The sequence below is a fragment of the Cyanistes caeruleus genome, chromosome 24 (genome assembly GCF_971803275.1).
Source record: "Cyanistes caeruleus chromosome 24, bCyaCae1.hap1.1, whole genome shotgun sequence".
NCBI classification, from domain to species: Eukaryota; Metazoa; Chordata; class Aves; order Passeriformes; family Paridae; genus Cyanistes; species Cyanistes caeruleus.
The window spans coordinates 5699569-5719511 of record NC_141724.1 but is presented as its reverse complement, the minus strand read 5'-3'; the positions used below and the strand labels follow the sequence as shown (position 1 = coordinate 5719511).

Here is a 19943-nt window from a genome sequence, read left to right as displayed (position 1 = left end):
CAGGCACAGCTGCAATGCTCAAGTTTCAGTGTGCCAAAGCTGGCATCACCTGTGGCAGCTGGTCAGCCTCTCCAGGTGCCACATCAAGACATGTAGGAGCAAATGTGTGCCTGTCTGTGGCTCTGCACGTGGACACAACCCCTCGTGGAGTGTCATGTTGTGCCCTTTCACTGGCACATCACCATGTGGGTGGCACAGCCCACCCCCCAGTGCCACCACCCTGCACCCACTGCTCCTCCCAGGAGCACAAAGTGTTTCTGCATCCCCAAATCAGGCTTTTCACACTGAGAATTAACTGCTCTGCCCCCAGCTCCTCCCAGCCCAGCGTACCAGGGGGTCGGAGTCCAGGGAGCTGGGCGTGGTGTCCTTCACGGTGCGCTCCTCAGGGGGGGACACGGCGCTGTGGGGCCCGATGGTGGGTGGGGGCAGGTGGTACAGCTTGGACTGGTCCTGCTGCGCTGATGGCCAGGGCAGGGTGTCCCGCACCCACTCCACGGGGTCCTCCCACGCCGCCTTCTGCCCATGGACCTGTGGCAGGGAGCAAGTGGCAGCCAACTCCTCAGCACGTGCTAGAGCCAGCAATGAGCCCCCCAGGCTCATTGTGCTATGTCCCACAACAGCCACAGGACACAGGGAATGACAGAGATGTCACCTGCACCCACAGTCCCAGTGCCTCCCCTCTCCCCCCGACCCATGATGGCTGTATCAGTGTTCCCACACTGGTTTGTGCTCCCACAAGTAGCACTGGCTACCTTGAGCCCGTCTTTCGCCCCCTCCTGAAGGTAAGGGATGATGGAGTTGTTCCACAGGTCGATGAACCAGGTCCGGAAATCCTCAATTCCAATAGGGCAGGACAGAAAGAAGCAGGGACCTGAGGGGGGCAGATAGACAGTGGAAATGGGACCTGGGTCTCCCTCCTCCAGTCACTGCCTGAGGCTCACAGCACTAAGGTGGGCACACCTGACTGGCAGGGTGCCCTTAGGTACAGTGACTAGGCACCACCTGCCTGCACAGCAGGCAGACTGCATCTCCCACGCAAGGAAGGGGGGCTGCAAAGCTCAATCTATCCCCCAAAAGCCTGGTGAGACATGGGGGATCCACCTGGGAAAACACAGCCCCCTCCACGCCCAGGGAAAGGTGCTGGGAGGACTGGCAGCCTTGGCTCACACCCCTAGTGACAGCTCCCAAAGGAACAGAGACCACCCAGGGAAGAGCAACACTTGTGTGCATCACCCACCAGCTGTGGTCTGTGGGACTGGGAGACACAACTGGGAGACACAACTGGAAGACACAGGGAACACATCAGCCCCATCCCAGCTCCTCTGGAAGGGTTTGCTCCCAGTCCCCAGGGCTCCTCGCAGCCCAGGGCAGAGGAGGAAGGTGAGGCGAGGCCGTACCGATGAGGAAGTCGGATGTGCTGTGTTTTTCCAGAAAGGTGTGCAAATGGTACCAGAGCTTGGGCACCCAGTCCAGCACCCGCAGCAGCTCCTCCTTGTTGGCGTTGACGTCCGTGTCCGACTCCAGCAGCTTCCGCCGCAGGTAGCGCACCAGGAAGCCATTGGCCGGCTCCACGTTGTTGGAGAAGGTCAGCATCCTGGGGAAGGACTCTGCTGGTCAGGGCTGGGTCTCCACACAAGCTGCCTTGCTCCCCAACACTCTTGGGATCCTCTTTACATCCCCACCCTGCATTTGCCTGAGGCTGGTGAATATCAGGTCCCTCTGGGATGGCAGGGACAGGCCTGGGGCTCAGTCCTAATCAGGGCCTCCAGTCATAGGATGTGACCACAGAAATACCAAGGTGCAAATTGTGGCTTCTGTGTGCCCCACAAGGATGATCCCCAGGGATGTACAATTCCTACCTGAAGCTGAGATGGAGTCCGTGGTTTGGGGTCATTTTCACAGGCTGGTTGGTAGTGCCAATGATGTATGGGCTGAGTGAGCGACAAAGAGACAAGATTGATGAGAAAAAGCCTCTGAGTCACCCCTGCCCAAAGCAGAGCTGATCTGGCCACAGCAGACAGGTGTGGCCTCACCCCCACAGCCCAGTGACCTCGGTGGGAGCAGCGGGGAGCACGTGTGTGCCATGGGGCTGTGCTGGAGGGGTGCAGAGGGGCTCTCACCATTTGTGGTACTTGCAGGTGAGCGCACCGTTGACGAGCTCGCTGATGGAGCCTGCCTCACTGAGGTCATCCAGGAGGATCACCAGCGGCACGTCCGCCGTGCCCGTCTCCCGGTCAATCTGGTTGGCCAGGTTGGACAGGTACAGCTGTAGATCCTGGAACAAACAGGCCGGGTGTCACGTGTGGGGCCACGGCATTACAACCACGGGGACCGTGGCACCAATACCAGGGATGCTGCCGCGTGCCCTCACCTTGCAGGACTGCTGGTGCATGTTGAAGGTGCTGACGATGCCCTCGGTGACGTCCCGGCCCGAGCGCTCCACCAGGTACTCGGCCAGGCGGTTGGTCAGGTAGGTCTTGCCGGTGCCGCTGGGCCCCGAGAGGATGAGGCGGCGGTGCTTCAGCAGGAGGCTGATGTAGTGCTGCATCATGGGCTTGGGGATGAGCGTTTCGAACACCAGGCTGTCCACGCACTTCTCTTTCAAGCCTGCAGGCAGGGGAGGGCTGAGGGTCCCACTCACAGCCCGCAGCACCCCGGGACAGCAGGGACAAGGCACAGCCGTGCAGCCCCCCTGCCACACTGACCTTTGAGCGTCACAACGATGCTGCTCAGGCCCCGGCGGCACAGTGGCAGCTCCGGCGGCTCCGTGTCCAGAACCCGCTTGATGTGGCTGATGCTGTAGCCATAGACAGACTCGGTGCTGAGCCCCAGCGTGGACGCAGGATCCATCTTGGTGATATAATCCTACACGGAGGACAGGGCTCTCAGTGCCCCTGAGGGCTGGCACTGGCAGAGAGCAGCTCCAAGAGAGCTGGGGAGGACCTGGGCCAGGGAATAGCAGGCCTGGTGGAGCAGTGTCAAAGGATGGCTCTCTCAAGAGTCTTCTTCACGCTCCTACCTTGAAGACCTGGCAGACAGCCTCATCCAGCATCTTCCAGTCTACCTTCCCGCTCACCTTGGTCCAGCCCAAGAAAAACTCCTGCTGCTTGAGGTCCTAGGAGCCAAGGCAGAAGTGTGCAGCCATGCAGCACCACACGCAACCCTGGGTGGGTTGCATCCTTTGCCCCTTTGCCAGGGTCATGATGACAGGTCAGGATCCCCAGACAACCCACACTTACACCCTTGATGATGTGCTGGGGTGGCATGCGCACCACAATCCGCAGTGTCAGCTCATCCTTCTGGGTGCCAGCGCTGACAGCATCCATGGGGGACACATCTGGGGATGGAGCAGTGAGGCTGTGCTGGCCAGAGCCGAGCCACCAGGTCTGGCTATGCCCAGCCAGAGGCAAAGCTTTCTGTGGCAGACAGCAGCAGCAGCAGCATGACAGATTCCCTGTTCACTCCAGGTGAGCAGGAGCACGTTGCCACCACACACACTCCTCCCTGTCCCAGCCCTTCCCCCTCTGCCAGCAGCTCTATCACCCCTACCTGCATCCCCCAAGCTGGGGCTGAAGGCGTGGCCAAGGGTGAGACCCAAGGAGCGCCGTGGTGAAGAGGAGGCCGATGTGCTCGTGATATGGCTGGGAACAGAACCTGGCACTGCTGAAGGCCCTGGGGCCACCTTGAGACGGTCATTCTCTGCCTTCAGGAGATCCACCTCCAGCTGGATCAGAACAAGGTAGGGCACAGGGTAAGGAGCTGTATGCCAGCTGTATACCCTGGGGTGAAGCACAGCACTGAGGATGCAGGGACTGTGGGCACCCTGGTACTGAGAGCAGCCAGGCTCAGGCTCTTGGCAGGGGTCCTCACCTGCATGTTGTGCATGGTCTCCCGCAGCTGCTCCAGCTGGTGGGCCGAGTTGAGGGCCTCCAGGCGGATGTCTGTCAGCTTCATCTCCTTCTCCCACAGCTCTGACCGCAGCTCTGACACCTCCTTCTTCTCAGGCTCGCCCTCGCTGTGGGCCTGGAAGAGCCTGGGCCAAGGGAGAGAGCAGGTCTTGCACATGTCTCTGGCAGGAGCCTGCAGCCCCTGCCACTGGCCCTCCCTGGCCCCACGTACTCAGCTGTGTCGATTCCCACGGAGGAGGATGTAGATGACTTGATGGAGGGCGAGGCAGTCTCTGTGGAGCCATGCTGCAGCTTGGGGGAGGAGGGGGCTGACGAGTCTGGCGTGGCGATCTCCTCAATGTCCGAGTAGGATGATGCTGATTTGGGGCCCTTCTTGATGCTGAAGGCCTTATTAAAAGAGCTGCGTAGCTACAGGAGAGGGAAATGCTCTTGTTAGAGACAGTCCAAAGTGCAGACTTGCAAGCAGAGACCTGGCCTGGTTCTGCCCTGTCTGTCCAGGACCCACAGTCTGAGCTGGAACCAGTACAACCACACCCATCACAGAACCACCACCACGCTGGGGGAGGCTGCAGCCTGACCCCACTCTGCTGGCACAGCAAACAGCTGGGGTGCACAACCCTTTGGGCAACACTCACCCCAGCCCAGATGGCACCAGAGCCCCAAAGAGTGGGACCCATGTCCTGGTCAGGATGTCTCCCAGCCCTGCTCCCCACCAGCACTTACACCAGGCTGTTCAGGCATGGCACCAGCACCCAGGTCCATCAGGAAGGGCCAATCCATCCCCACATTCACCCCACCACAGCCATTTCAGCAAAAGGCATTCATTTCCAGGGATGTCCCTTGCTCCAGCCACTGCAGAACCAGGGTCCTGCCCCACACCTCCCTCTGCCCCATGGATCCTGCTGGAAGCACAGAGGGGCAGCCAGCCTGCCACAGAGCATGCTGGTGTCTCATCCAAGCATGCAGCATGCACACAGCACACACAGAGCAGTAGGTGGGTGAGCAGTGGGCCAGGGAGGGGGATGGACACTGCACAGGGACCAAACTGGACCCACATGGGTCCCACCAGCCGGTGGGAGAGCAGCAGGTTGGGCACCCTAGGCTCCCATATGTGCCCTGGAGTGCCAGGACCTGCTCCAAGGGAAGGTGGGAGACAGAAGGGATGGAGAACACGCAGGATCTGTCCCAGTCCCCGCAGGTACCAGCAGACTGCTCCAGGGTGTTCCCAAAGCTAAAGCATTGCATTTCAGTGTAAGCAAAGTAGGTATCTGCCTCTGCTGATGGTAGATGCAGGGAAGCACTGAGACCTATGTGGGTGCTGGCAGGGACAGAGCCACTTGAGACCACAGACAGCCCTGGAGAGGCAGAGATGGGCAGTGCATCCCAGTGCCCTCAGTGACACTGGCAAGGCTGCACCAAGGTCCCCATCCCAGAAGATCCAGTTAAAGGAAGTCAGGAGAGTGCCTTCCTTCCTTAAGCAAGAAGGGGACTGTTCCCATCCATGGGACAGGTCCCATCTGAGCCTCTCCTGCTGCCTCTGGCAGTTCAACCTCTCCCTGTGAGTGCATATTTGTCCTTAAAATCAAAGGAAGCAGCCAAGGTGGGCACAGCCTGGCTGGGGACGCAGGATGGCCTGTGCTGGGGTCAGTGCCAGTGGGATGGATGGGATGGGGAGTGTATGAGCACCATCCCATGAAATGGAGCAAGGGCCGTGGCTGGGCACAGCATGTGGTGGATTGGACAGCATGGGACTTACCTCATACACCTGGAAAAAAAGGGTTGAGGTCAGCATAAGGGGAGAGAAACAAAACAAAGCAAGACTTAATCACACATCCAGCTCAGAGCTGCCTGGTGCAGGGAAGGGGCTGCCTGGCTGAGGTGTCAGTCCTCCACACTGTCAGAGCCTGCGTGCGCAGAACGGAGACATGGGGGAATACACAAGGAAGCAGGCATGCAGGGCCAGGGCTGGGAAACTCCTGAAGGGGCTGGAGAAGTCCCAACCAACAACTCAAGAAACAAATCCATGGCAGTTACACTCTCCTCACCACTGCTGTCCCCAAGGGACACAGGGCACCAACACTACAAGGCCAAGGCAGACCGAGAGCAGCTGGTTTGTGGGGCTGATCTTGGACAGACCCTGCCAGTGGCTCCCCAAGCCCCATTTCTCCTGCCACTACCCCATCAAACCCACCCAGCTCTTCTTCTTCTTCTTCTTAGCATCAGCATCCTTGCTGCTGCCGATGCTGGAGTGGCTGGTGATGCTGTTGAGGCTGGAGATGCTGTCAGAGGAGTTCTGCCGCTTGATGCGCAGCTCTGGGGTCCGTTGGAGAAGCAGGAGAGATTGGGAAAGGAGAGATCAGCCACCTGCAACTGTCCCAACACCAGAGCACCCTACGGCACCCCCCTCCCTACACCAAACATCTCCTGAGCTCTTGGAGCCACCTTGTAACAAGGGCTCAGGGGGCTCAGACACCACATGGGTGCTGCCAGAGAGATGCCCAGGGCACATATCACCCTGCTGCTGTCCCAGGCCATCTCCCTGACAGCCCCTTGCACTCACACTGGGGTTTTGGGCTAGAAAACAGCACTTAATGGGAACAAAGTCAAGATCAGCAGGCAAAATTGGCTGTTGGCAAAGGGCCTGGCAAGGAGGTCTCCCAAGACTGACAAACAACCATTCCCCTACATGTCAGCCCATGGTGACAGCTCTGGCTGTCCATCCCTGGTTTCAGATGCTCAAGGATCCCAAGTGGAGAAAAACTGCTGCCCAGGGCACCCTGCCTCCAGATGAACTTCCCCCATGACAGGGGGCCCTGGGGCCCTGTGCCAGTCCCAGCAGGAGCATCTCAGCTCAGGAAGGGTTGCACACCATGCCTTACCTTTGGGGGTGACATCAGTGCCATTTAGAGCACCCTGGATCACAGCCTGGGCCTCCGAGTTCTTCTTCTTCAGGAAGTCAATGGTCTCTCGCAGGTCCAACAGCTCCGTGTCCTGGGGCAGCAGGGTTGGGAGCCATGGAGTGCATTCCAATGGTGGAGAGCCCCAAGAGCATCCTTGGGCCAATCACCCCAATCCAGCACCCCCCAGCCCCACAAGCCCCACTGAGCTCTGTGATGCACCCACCTTCTCCTCGGCGGTCTCAGCCAGGTGCCGCAGGCGGGATGTCATGCTCACCAGGCTCTGCTCGAAGGCCGCCACCAGGTTGGCCTGGGAGATGTGGAGAAACAGGTGAGCCCCCACATTTAGGTGAAAACCCACAGACAGGTGAGCACCCACTGCCAGGTGTGGGATGCAAAAGGCTGAAGGGGAAATCAGGGCTTCCATGGGCACATCCAGCAGCAGCACCATGCCCCACAGGGGGACTCACGTTAGCGGAGAGCTGGGACGTCAGCGTGGCCACCTTCTCCTGCGAGGACTCCAGCTCGCGGCGCAGCTTGCGGATTTGCTGTGGGGAGAGAGAGGGGAGAGGTGAGAGGGGCCAGGAACTCACCCTCACTGGGGGCAGGGGCAGGCCTGAGCAGAGGGTGTGGGCTCACCTCAGACTGCATCTTCTCCTCAGCCTGGCAGTGTGAGAGCAGAGAGGGACAGACAGACAGAGGAAGGCAGTCAGGGGGGCAGCGAGGCACAGACAGGCTCAGCACCAGGCACAGGCATGCACAGAGCTCCCCCCAGCCCCACCCAGACCCCCCAGCCATGCACAAAGCGGGGGTAGCAGCACGGGGGCAGCTCTTACGGAGGAGTAGGTGGAGGACGCGCTGGAGGCCAGGGACAGCACCGATCCATGAACTGCAACACAGGAAAAGCCGAGGTGTCAGGGTGCCCTGGAGAGCAGCACCCAGGGCCTACAGGTCAGGGCACAGCTGGTGACAGGGCTCTCAGGGGTGGAGGGCTCTGAGGAGACCTGGGGGAGGTACAGGGTGTGATGGCAGCTGCTCAGCACTGCCCATTTCTCAGTACGTGCCTGGTGGCCTCCCTGGGAACACAGGAGGGAAATATCCTCCACCTGCACCCTCCTCTCTGGGGAACCTGGGGGCTCTGCTGCTCTCCCTGTCTGCTTGGATCCCCTCCTCCCCAGTGCCAAAGCACCCTGGGGGTAACCCAAGGACACTGAGCATCCATGGGGGTCAGGGCAGACCCAGGGCTGATGCCAGCAGAGTCCAACAGACCCCTCTCAACGTTGCTGTCCCTGCTCTGATGCCAAGAATGGGACACACCGACCCATCCAACAATGCCATGGCAGCACCAGTAGGAAGGGACAAGGGTTCAGGGAGCCCCACCCTGCCCCTCTGCAGCCTCCTCTGCCTGGGCAGGAGCACAGCACACTCTCACCATCATCCACAGGGTCCCGGAAAGAGCCCGAGCGGATCATGCCCTTGGGCTTGTCGGCCAGGGAGAGGGTGCTGCCCATCTGAGAGGTGCTGTACAGCTCGAAGGTGGAGTCGTGGGTGGGGATGCTGTTGGAGCGGGTGATCCGTGGGGCTGCGCTGGCAGTGGGGCTCACTGCAAGGAGAAAGCGGGGAGGAGGCAGGGTCAGAGTCACACTAGGGACCTGGCATCAGGATGGAGAAGCAGGACTGGGAGCGATCCACGAGAGCTGTGATGCAGTGAGGAAGCAGGGATTGAGGTCCCAAAGCGGGGAGGGGTCGGGGAAAGCTAAAAGGCAGGTTTACACCTGCACCAGCACCAAGGTAACCACAGGGCTGAAAAACAAATCCATTGCCCCAGGGCCAAGAGGGTACCACTGTGCCACAGCTCAACACCTGCAGGAGCAGGAGTGGAGCCTGCTGCCCCAAACCTGTTGGCCTGGATCCCCCAAACCCTCCAGGAACATGCAGGTACTGGTCAGATTAGGGCAGGGCTTACCCCTTGCCCTGACAGGTACCCCCAGAGGAGCCTGAGGCCCGAAAGTGAACGAGATGCCCTGAAGCAGAGGTGATGGACATCCCTGGTCCCAATCCAGCATCCAAAGCACCAGGTGCTGGTGTTGGTGGTGTCAAGCACACAGGCAGCGCCCAGGGGAGCACCAGCACATCACGCAGGGAGCACGGGGAGCAGGGAGCACAGGGAGCAGGAGGGAAGGGCCGGCAGCAGAGGGCACTGACCAATGCTGGTGAGCGGACCCTTCCCGACCAGCGCCATGGGGAGGGCGGGGGGCGAGGGCAGCTCCTGCTGCTCGTCCGACTCGGGGAGCCCGCTGACTGCGTGTGAGTGGCGCCGCTCCTTGGCCTCCTCCTGGGAGTGGAGCTGGTACCTGGGGAGCCGCAGACAGGCACGGTAAGATCGACCAGCACCGTCCAGCTCCTGCCCACTGCATTGAAGCCCAGCTTCCCTAGCTCAGGGGCACTGCCCTGGAAAGCCCTCCCCTTCCCACCCCAGCCCCATCCAAAAGTGATTTGGGCTCTTTTACCTCAACCCCTTCTTGGGCAGCGTGTTCCTGTCACGGTTGGCACTGGAAGGGAAGGAAAGATCAGTGACATCCCTGCACAGACTTAGGGAAGGAACCATGGGGATTGAGCTGCAGGAACAGGGAGCTTTTCCCTAGAAATGTAGCAAGAAGAGACTCTGAAGCAGGCAAAGGACATGGCAGAATGGCAGGGAACGATTTGAACCCGTGAAGGTACCTGTCCAGATGTGTGAGCCGGGGACTCCCACTCCAGCCCAGCTCTCCTGTCTCTTCTTCTTCCTCTTCCTCCTCTGTGCTGGCAGGGGGTGCAGCAGCAGGGGCAGGGGTGGTGGTGCTGCCCCCTGAAAAGGCACTGGGCAGACTCATGGGCATCTGCAGGGATTCCATGCTGCGATGAAGGCCGGAGAGCTTGGGATACATCCTACCCTCCTTGGGGACACTGAAACCACCCATGAGCTCCAAGCCCTGGGAGAAGCTCGCTGAGTTGATGTTGAGGATGGGGGCAGGGCTGGGGCTGAAGCAGGGAGCGAGGTGCCCACTGGCTGGGTGCAGATCCTGGAGCTTGGCAGTGTGTGGGGTGTGCAGCTCGCTGGAGGAGGGCAAGTCCAGGCTGTTGGAGTTGACCTTGTCCAAGTTGGCCAGCGAGGGAGGCTTCACGTAGGTCTTAGCAGCCGCTCTGGAGGGGGGAAGCGGGTAAGGAAACAGGTAAGATTCAGGTATTGGTGCTGGGCACAGCTGTGCTAGGCACCTGCTGCCCCCTCAGAGGTGGAAGGAGCATACCTGAGAGGTGTAGGGGGCAGCTCGGCCACCTTGGCTGCTGGTGGGAGGTTGGCCTGGGCTTTTGGGGTGCTCTCGGGTGAGCTGGCACTCTTCAGGGTGCTGCACTCCGAGTCAAGTGCCACTGCCTTGGCCTTGGCCTTCTCCTTCTCACGGTCTGTCTGGTTCACAGGAGCCGGTGTGCCACGGCCAGTGCCAACCTTAGATGGCTCCTTGAGCCGTGACACCGAGATGCCGCCCTGTTTGGTGCTCAGCAGGCTGGGGTCAATGCTGCTGCTGACCGGCCGGGCTGTGCTGCGGCCCCCGGTCACACTCATGGAGCTGGACTTGGCTGGCCGGGGCAGGCTGCGGTACTGGATGTTGGAGCGAGCCCCTGGTGCCAGGAACCCAGGCTCAGGCGCATTGGAGACATCGAGGCTTGTTTTCCTCCCACTGACTGGCTTAACAGGGATTCCAGAGCTCTTCTGGATCTTGCCAAGGGTGGCTGAGCCCCCAGCCTGCATGACAGTGGCTGTGCCAGTGGCAGGAGCTGGTTTCTTGTAGCCGAAGGAGCTGGAGGATGAGGGGCGTGCAAGCCCTGACGGCGGCTTCTTGGCATCGGTGGTGCGGTCACGGCCGGCATCGGAGGAGGAGCGCTGCAGGCCCGTGTTCTTCACTGACAGCTTGCTCTTGTCAGTGACTTTGGTCTCTGGCTTGCCTGGTGGCAAGAAAGGACAAGTTAGTGTCTCTGGAGGCTTGGGGGACATTTGGAAGTGAACAAACCCAGACAGGACATGGGTACCAGATATGCAGGGATGTGACGGAGAAGGGACGTGCCAGACTCTTGGTGCACTCAATGACCCCCCAGCCTGGTGTGTGGACATGAATCCATGGGGCAGGCACAGACCCCCAGCCTGCCTGCAGCCTGCAACACAGCCCTGCCTCCACTTCCAGCTCACACCGAGCTCCTGAGCACAACCACAGGTCATCCCATGGCCCACATGCCTGGGGAAGGCACACAAAGACACCAGCCAACCTTTTCCCCAGCAAAGGAGCTGGACACTGCCCAAACTGTTTTTTACCTGCCACTTTGAGGGTGCTCTGGGCTGTGTGGGTGATGGGGGAGGTCACAGCCACTGGAGGAGTCTTGCCCTTCTTGAGGGAGCCCGGGGTGCCCAGGCTGACAGGCTTCTTCAGCTCACCACCCTTGGGCCCCTCCTCGCTGCCCTCTGAGGGCTCCCGCCGCCACTTGGAGGAGCCATGCTCCATCTTGAGGCTGCTGCTGTCGTAATCCAACTTCTTGGGTGCCTTCTCCTCACCTTCACCGTACCAGCTGAGTCCGCTCTCTGCCAGTGAGCGCTTCTCCGAGTCTGTGCGCAGCTGGGGGCAGAGCAGAGTCAGGGGCTCTCCTGGCACCCACCCCAAACCCATCCCCAAAGAACATCAGCCAGCTGGGAGAAGGATGCAGCACACACCCCGTGCCACCCTTGTTTCCTTACACTGGCACCCTCCGTGCCCTGTTTGCCACCGAGGTGGTGGCAGGAGAGCTGGGATAGGTGCTGGAAAGGGCACATACCGCTATGGCCGAGTTCCTGCGCGAGGCGGTGGGGGTGGAGGGCAGGGAGTTGAGCGAGGAGCTGGCATTGAAATCCTCCGAGCTGAGGTTGTCAGAGGCATCACTGAGGCCACTGCTGATGGAGCTGCTCTCATCCCAGCTGTGAGGGAGAGACAGCATCATTCCCCTGCTCAGCCCAATGGGTCCCACCACCCACAGGATCTCCTTGTTCCAGGTGCTGCCGGGGCAAAAACCAACTCGTGGTAGTGCCCATGGCAGGGGCATGGCATGCAGGGCCCATGGCTGGCTCCAGCCCAGCCTGGCATGGGCTCATCTTCCTCTGGCACACGAGCCTCAGTGACCCTGCTTCTCCCCATTAAGGCTCTGTGGAGCTTTGGCAGGGATGGAGAGACGTCTGCAGCTCAGGGAAGCCAGCACCCACACCACAGGGCTGGCAGCATCACAGCTGGAAACAATCCCCTGGAAACCTGCTCTGACCCTGGAGACAGGTCAGGATTGTCAAAAAGGGCAGGACTGCTGGAATAAACAAGCCAACCACTCCATAGCATTCACCCCTCCTGGGGTCACATCCACACACTGCACCCTACTGCCCCTCTCCAGCCCCCAGAGGCAGCAAGTCTGGGATCTGCTGCTGTGCTGAGGTGGCTGCTCCATGCCCTGGCTCAGCCAAGGGTGCAAAAACCCATCTGCAGGGCCATCAGTCAGCACCTCAGTGGGGCAGCAACTGCCTGGGTGCCCCAAGGGCACGGCTGGCTGCACAGCATGGGGCTGTGTCCATGGCACAGACAGGCATGGAGCACCTTCCAGAGGATGAGCACAGCACCTTTCAGGTCAGCAGCTGAGTAGGTCAGTGAGGCCTTGCAGCCTCCAAGGGCCTGTGAGAGGTCGAGGGAACACTGGAACAGGCTGCCCAGAGAAGCTGTGGCTGCCCCATAACTGAAATGTTCAAGGTCACATTGGATGGGGCTTGAGGTAAGAGATGCCTGTTCCTCTACATCAGGGCCACAGCACTGCAAGTCAAGCCCATTAAACACAGAGCCCCAACACCAGGGGCAGAGCAAAAGCAACAGCCACCACCATCCCCATCCAATGCCCAAAGCTCAAGAAAGAGCAACAAAAGCAGCTCCAGCACCATAAGACCTGCACTTCATGTCCTGCTCCTTCCATCAGGGAGATCATCAGGGACAGGCCAGAGCCAGGATGGACACAGCTCCCTGTGCCCCCACAGCAGCTTCTGGAACAGAGCCAGCAGGTGCTGCTGGCCAGGAAGGGATTTCAGTAGGAACATGCACTCAGGATGTGCTGCTGGGCTACTCAGATCCAAGCCATGTCTCACCACCAGCCCTACACCTAGGCTGAGTTCCAACTGGGATGGAAATCCCCACCCCAGAGCCTGCAGCAAAGCTCCTCTCCCAGCCTGGCATCACCTGGCAGCAGGCAGTGCCAGGAGTGAAGCCAGGCTTCCTAGGGCTGTGTCCTATGGCAACACAGCTGGGGCCACATGTGATGCTGATGGCTTTTGGGGCCAGGCAGAGAAACCCCAAACTCTCCCAGACACGCATGTGACACCCCCAGTGCCCCGGGCATCCAGAGAGCCACTGAGAAAGGGGCACAGGGTCAGAGGTTAAGCCAAGGCAGGAGGTGACTCCAAATCCTCCTTGACAACCCTGTGCCAAGAAAAGACAACATCCCAAAAGGTCACATCCCAAAATCACTAAAACCACGGGGTGAGGCTGGGGGCCAGCTGCAGACTGTGAGGGTGTCTCTGGCTCTCTTATGGGGCACATGGCTGGTGACTGAGGGATCCCCCAAACTGGTACATGTGTGCCATAGGCAGCACAGCAAGCAAAGCCTCAACCCCAGCATCACTGGCCCCTCAGCAAGCACAAACTCCTGGAGCACGGCCGAGCCCTGGCACCTTGAGTGCCCCCCTGAACCCGCAAACAGGGAGCAGCCATATCAGAGTGGCACTCCGGGGCAAAACTGACCCCCTGCTTTGTGCTCCATCCCCTTCATGTTACCCAGAGCCCTCTCCAGCTCCTACGGACGGTCCCGCAGCGAAGCCACCCGCACGCAGCACCCGCAGCATCCCGGAGGTGATGCTCAAGGGCAGCGCGTCCGTCCTGCCGCGCTCCGCCGAGGGCGGGATGCTCCGGCACGGCCCCGGGGATGAGCACCCCGGCCCCGGGGATGAGCACCCCGGCCCCGGGGATGAGCACCCCGGCCCCAGCCCCGGCGAGGGGAGGCGGCTGCACCGGTAGGGAGCGGGGGATGGATCGGACCCCGGCGCGGTGTGCGGGGATGCTCCGCCCCGGCCGCGCCCCGACTCGGAGCCCTGCGCTCGGCAGCCCCGGGGTCAGCCCCGACGTCCGGGGGCACCGGAGCCTCGGGAGCCCCGGGGAGGGTCGGCCCGGCCGTACTGCAGGTGCGGGGCGGCTCCGGGGCGGAGGATGGGAAGGCCCCCGGGAGCCGCCCCGATGCCCCGATGCCGCGGTGCCGGGCGCGGCCGCGCTGCCCCGACCCCCCTTTTCCCCCCACCCCGCAGCGCGGCCGAGACAAAGCACCGCCCGCGGAGCGGCCCCGGGGCGCGGGGCTTTGTCTGCCGGGGCCGAGCTCCGGCCGCGGCCCCGCCCGGTGCCGGTGCCCGTTCCGTGGCCGTGCCGTACCTGCTGGCGAGGCGCGGGGCTCGGCGCGGCCTCCCCGCCCGCAGCATCGTGCTGCCCGCGGCCGGGAGCCGAGAGGGGCGGGGGGCGGCGGGACCGCCCCGCTGCCCGCGCCTTAAAGCGACAGCGGCACCGGACCCCCTCCGCCGTCCTTCGGCCCCTCCCCGTCCTCGCCGGAACGGGCCCGGGGTCCCGGCTCCAAGCCCCGCCCGCCCCAGCCCCCAGCCCCGCGGCCGTGTCCCCGCACTCTGTCCCCAGCCCACGGCCCCGTCCCTGTCGGTGTCCCCCAGCGTTCCCCCAGAGCCCCCAAACCACGATTCGCATCGTCAAACACCGCACCGGTGACCCCCAGTCCAGCCCACAGTATGGTACCAGAGGCCATTCCTCAGCTCTGGGCCCGGAACCGGTGACCCCCAAACCACCCTGTTCCCTCTCCCCAAAGGAATCACCTTCCCCCCCGTGTGGGTCCCACCGTGGGACAGCTGCTCCAGCAGCCCTGGCACTCATCATCAAAAAGGACACCCATGGCCTGCCCCACTCTTCCTTTCGTTGACCAAAACCCCTATTCTTGTCCTTTTTTTCTCTCTTGCATCACAGCAAGAGCCATGCTGCAGGGTAGGGTCCTCACCAGGATGGTAACAGCAGGGACAACTTCACCAACCCAGCCACGGAGGGCAGAGAGAGTTAACTGCAGCTTTGGCAAGACAGACCCGGTCCCTGCAAGCTGGGAAATAAGTAATTCCTTCCTTGAAGCAACGGCAACGCCTCTTGGCTCCTTCCCCACTGCCCCATCCCTCACCATGCAGGGCTTTCCTCAGCAGGGCATGGTACAGCACAGCATGGCACAGCAGGGCAGGGGTACCTGACCATCCCTGGAGCCCCTGGTCAGCTCGTGCCCACACCCAGCAAGCCCTGGCAGGAGCTGGTGGCCAGGGGCTGCTGGTGCAGCCAGCCCTCGGTGACACAGTCTGTCCAGCACCGCGTCCCTCCGGTCTCTCTGGCCTGGCGTGATGCCGGACGCTGTCCCTTCCCTCTTCTCCTGCCACAGCTGCTTCAGGCAATGCTCAGAGCAGCTTCCACTGGGCCCAAATCTGGGCATCCCGGGTGGCAAGGGAGCCAGCCGGGCACGGCCCAGCACTGCAGCCCCTCAGGAGGCAGCTCTGACCCCACCAGAGCCACAGGCCTGGTGTGAGATGACAGCAGAGAATCACAGCAGACCCTTGGGTGCCAGCACAGGCACTGAGCCCCAGACAGGGGACTACCCCCAGCACATTTCTCAGCAGAGGTTGCTGTTGGAGCTGGATGGTTTTGAACTCCCCTTGCATCACCTGTCTCACACCAGCACAGACACCTGCCTGTACAGCACCCAGACCCACTGGCACCAGCCAGGGCTCCCCACACTCATGTCCCTGCTAGGCTGGCCCAGACAGATCCCCACTGCCAGCCTGAAGCCCACCCTGGATGGAAGCAAGTCCTGGTCTGTCCTGGGCCCTTCCCCCTATGGCAGGGGAACAAATGGAGGGTGTGTGTGCACTGAGGGGGTCCCACACCCCACATCAGCAGATCACCAGCATTGAGGGGGCTCTGTGGCACTGCTGTTCCCAGCCTCACGCTGTGACTGGAGATAGGAGCAGTGAGGCAAGCACAGGCACAGCCGGGGCTCTTCACACCCTCCCCCTCTCCTCCACTTAATGGGGCAGAAAAAACAATTAGCTTCATAAATCCCATTGAGGGGGTTGGGAGCTCCCCATGGGTGTGGGCAGGGCGAGGCTCTGCATCCCCCTCACATCCACATCAGGAACCAGAGCATAACAACACTCCCTGTTTTCCCTGATCCCCACAGCCCTCTAAACCCCTCTGTACCTTCCAGGACCCCTCCCAAACCCTCAGGTACCCCCTCAGAGAACTCCAGCCCCTACAGAGAGTCAGGCTACCTTGACCCTAGGTGTCTCCTGCTTGGATTTTGGGTACTGTGATCTGGCACCTTTCTCCGAAGCTGCACTCAAAGGAACAGGGGTCTGCAGAGATCTGGCAGATGGGGAAACTGAGGTAGGGAAGGGGGATCTGACTTGCCTGAGCTCACCCAGCAGAAGAGGATCAACATCACATCCTGCAGTTGATTCAGTACCCCACTCTCCAGGCAGCACTGCCTCTGATCTCTGGCCCCACAGGTCCCTGAGGGGCGCAGGGAACTCTGCCACAGGACCCCTGAGCATGCACGGTCCCTGCAGGGGGAACCCATGGCCAGGATGTGCCTCCAGCCCAGCCCTGCAGTAATAGTGGGCTCTGATTTCCCTGCAGCAGCGAGGCTGGGGCTCTGGGGGTCAGCCAGCACTCACTGCCTGCTGCAGTGACACCAGCCATGGATGCCAACCACACTCCTGGCTGAGCTCTGGTCACCCCTCTGCCCTCCCACCCCCCTCCGAGTGACAGAACCCCCAGAGGAAATGTTCCAGTGTGGGGATTTCCACTGGCAGTTTTGGTGACATTTGGAGCACACAGAGGGCTGCAGAGGCCACGTGTGATGCTCAGGGAGTCCCGGGGCAGTGCCGGGGTGGGGAGCAGCCTGACTCAGCCTGCTTGTGAAATCCTTGTTTTTCCTGTTGTCTGGACACGCCGGTGACCTCGGACACCTCAGTCCACAGTGGCCAGGCCCCTCCACAGGTGGCAGGATGGCACATGGCAAAGCCTTTGAGGTCCCCAGATGGCATGCAGGTGGGTTTGGGGGTCAGATTCTCCCCAGCAGCTTTCCCCAGGGCACATGGGTGTGTGAGGTCCAACCCTGCACTTGGCTCTGCCCCAGCCTCATCAACAGCCACAGGGGCCAGCAGCTTCCCGCATCCTGGGCGTGCACTGACCCCCAGGTGCCCAGTACCCCCAAACCTCACAACCCCAGGATTCCCTCCCCAAAACATGCCTCATGCAGCTGCTGTCACATCCCCAGGGGTCAGGGATCAGCAGTGGATGCCTCAACACAAATCCCAAAGGATAGAATTTCTAGAAAGCAGCGCACAGTAAGGTGCTTCAATGCCCAGTGTTGTCCCAGGGTCCCTTTCTGGGAGCATCCCCTGTACCCAGCTGGAGGGAGAAACTCGCCAAGCCCGGCACGTGGCACAGCCCAGCAAATATTTATACAACACTGCTCCCTGGCCAGCCAGGGTCACTCACACACACACACCAGGCCACGTGCAGGGCCACAGCCATGACCCACGGGATGTCCCTGATGAGGAATGACTTCATGGGCTCACTGGGACAGGGCACAGGGTCATCCTGGACTAGCCAAAGTGGAGTGAGGGGCATTTGAGGGAAAGGAGCAGGCTCCAGCGCCAATCCTGCTCAGAGCAGGAGGAGGGCGGCTGCTCCCCTGCTGCTCCTGGGGAGCTGAGCCAAACATCTGCTCCCTCCTACGGGTTGTGCTGAGCCCAAGGAGCTGCGAGGAAGCAGGAGCCAGAGCCAGGCCAGTCGGAGCGCAGCGGGTGTCAGCTCCAGAGCATCCTTCCTGGGAGGATGCTGCTGGCAGCCCCCAGCCCTGCTGGGGGGGACCACAGGCTCTGCAGTGCTTGGCTGCCAGCAGCACTGTCACAGTGACCTGGGACAGTGCCTGGGGTGTGCCATGGGCTAGATACACGAGCCCTGTGCTCCCAATTGTAAAATCTCCATTTCATGCCCGTGAGCAGAGTAAGGGCAGTACTCAGCTCATGAAGGTGCACATGCTGCCACTGCTGTGGTGGGTGCTGATGCTGCCTTCCTTTCTACCTCCAACAAATGAGATCCAAAAGGACATCCTAAAATCACAGCAGTCCCAGGGTTGCACAAAGGTTCCCCCAGGGCTCTGGAAGCCCCAAGGGACATGCAGAGCCCCAGGGACTGGCTCCAGAGCTACACTCCCACACCACAGCCCTGCAGCACACACACACCGGCACTGCTCCCGCAGACACCGCAGCAGAAGGTGCTGACTCAGCAGCAAGCCCCGCTAGCTCCCTCTGCACCCCACGAGCTCCTGACTGCAGCAAAGCCTTGCAGCATTCCACTCACTCCCACCATGGCCCAAGTGGCCCTAAGGAACACCCAAGGACAGTGCTGAGCCACTACTCATGACACACGACGTCAGGTCAGGTTCTGGGCACACACCAACATGCAACCACACTGTGGTGGCACTGCTCAGACATTCACAACATGGCCACAACAAAACCAGGCCAAAGCTGGCTTGCACATCCCATTCCATGCTCCTCACCACTGCCTGGCTCACATGCAGATCTGCACACGAAGGCACCCACACTGTGGCTATGCAGAGATGTCCCTGGGGAAGCTCCAGGTGGAGTGACCTTGGTGGGGCGACCTCCACTGTTCAGGAAACAACCTCAGCCTCCATGGGTGGGAAAGCATCACTGGTGGCACTGTACCCTTCCTGGAACTGGCCTCAGGGCAGGGAATAGCAAGTGGCCACTGAATGGTGGTGGGTGGGAACCAGAGCTAACCAAGGAAGGGAGTGAATATGTTTTAGTGTTGGAGAAACAGCCCAAGACTGGGTGCTATCTCTGCTCATGCTCTGCCCAGGCCCCAAGGACAGGCAGGACAAGGCAGGAGAGCAGCAGCATCCCTTCCATCCCTTCAGTCACCCCAGACACATCCTGGTGAGTGCTCCTAGTGCCAGGTCCCTGACCTGATGCAGTGCACAAAGAGGATATGGTGACATTGGGAACAAAAGGTATGTGCTGCCAAACAGGGGGCCAAAGCCAGAGATTTCCAGACCCTGAAAGCAGCAGCAGGTAGAGGGGAGTGGCAAGTGTCATGCCAATGGATGCAGGCACAGCTGGGGATGCTGCTGGGGTCCCAGGTGTCCCCAGCCAATCCCTGCTCAGACCTGACCATCCCACTCCCTCTCTGAGCCGGGCCTCAAGTCCCCCACAGCCTTCCTGGCTGGGCTCACCCCAACCTCCCCCCAGCTGAATCCACCTCAACACCTTGCAGGCAGTGCCCTTGCCCGGCCGTGTCTCACCTACCTCAGCCCTCGCTCCTTCCAGTCTGCTCCCCTGCCGAGCCACGGGGATGCCAGCCTGCATCCCACAGCCCCACACGTCTCCAACAGGGATGTGTCACCGTGTCCTCTCAGCCGTCCCTGACCTACTGCCCTACAAGCTGGGGCGTGCGCCGGCGCAGAGCGGGGGACGCTGCCCCGCGGCGCGGGCTGGGGGCTGCTGGCCCCAGCTGCAGCACACGGCTCCTGCCCGGTGCATTAACAGCACCGGGAGATGGGGCCTGGGGCACTGCTGCCTTTCTAGGTCAGAGCCAGTGAGGAGACTGGCTGAGGGGCTGTGCTGGCTGAGGGGCTGTGCTGGCTGAGGGGCTGTGCTGGCTGAGGGGCTGTGATGGCTGAGGGGCTGTGCTGGCTGAGGGGCTGTGCTGGCTGAGGGGCTGTGCTGGGTTAGGGGCTGTGCTGGCTGAGGGGCTGTGCTGGCTGAGGGGCTGTGCTGGGTTAGGGGCTGTGCTGGGTTAGGGGCTGTGCTGGCTGAGGGGCTGTGCTGGCTGAGGGGCTGTGCTGGGTTAGGGGCTGTGCTGGGTTAGGGGCTGTGCTGGCTGAGGGGCTGTGCTGGCTGAGGGGCTGTGCTGGCTGAGGGGCTGTGCTGGGTTAGGGG

The 19943-nt window shown here is 61.3% G+C and overlaps 1 protein-coding gene across 2 annotated transcripts in view; it reads right to left on the bottom strand.

Moving 5' to 3' along the window:
* NAV1 (neuron navigator 1) overlaps positions 1–19943 on the bottom strand; it is a 61828-nt gene that overhangs the window by 3664 nt on the left and 38221 nt on the right. Inside the window, exons 6-30 of one of the 2 annotated variants that reach the window (XM_086861893.1) lie at positions 11645–11783; positions 11151–11448; positions 10093–10786; positions 9530–9988; positions 9316–9357; positions 9011–9159; positions 8238–8408; positions 7642–7694; positions 7445–7468; positions 7276–7353; positions 7032–7115; positions 6788–6899; positions 6100–6221; positions 4120–4316; positions 3871–4033; positions 3550–3724; positions 3240–3337; positions 3020–3115; positions 2706–2865; positions 2372–2607; positions 2121–2275; positions 1860–1931; positions 1398–1594; positions 753–871; positions 331–528 (exon numbers count right to left, since the gene is read on the bottom strand). In XM_086861893.1, coding sequence (XP_086718019.1) covers positions 331–528; positions 753–871; positions 1398–1594; positions 1860–1931; positions 2121–2275; positions 2372–2607; positions 2706–2865; positions 3020–3115; positions 3240–3337; positions 3550–3724; positions 3871–4033; positions 4120–4316; positions 6100–6221; positions 6788–6899; positions 7032–7115; positions 7276–7353; positions 7445–7468; positions 7642–7694; positions 8238–8408; positions 9011–9159; positions 9316–9357; positions 9530–9988; positions 10093–10786; positions 11151–11448; positions 11645–11783 — 4291 coding nt within the window. The remainder of the gene's footprint in view (positions 1–330; positions 529–752; positions 872–1397; positions 1595–1859; positions 1932–2120; positions 2276–2371; positions 2608–2705; positions 2866–3019; positions 3116–3239; positions 3338–3549; positions 3725–3870; positions 4034–4119; positions 4317–6099; positions 6222–6787; positions 6900–7031; positions 7116–7275; positions 7354–7444; positions 7469–7641; positions 7695–8237; positions 8409–9010; positions 9160–9315; positions 9358–9529; positions 9989–10092; positions 10787–11150; positions 11449–11644; positions 11784–19943) is intronic. The other variant, XM_086861894.1, reaches the window with a different exon arrangement.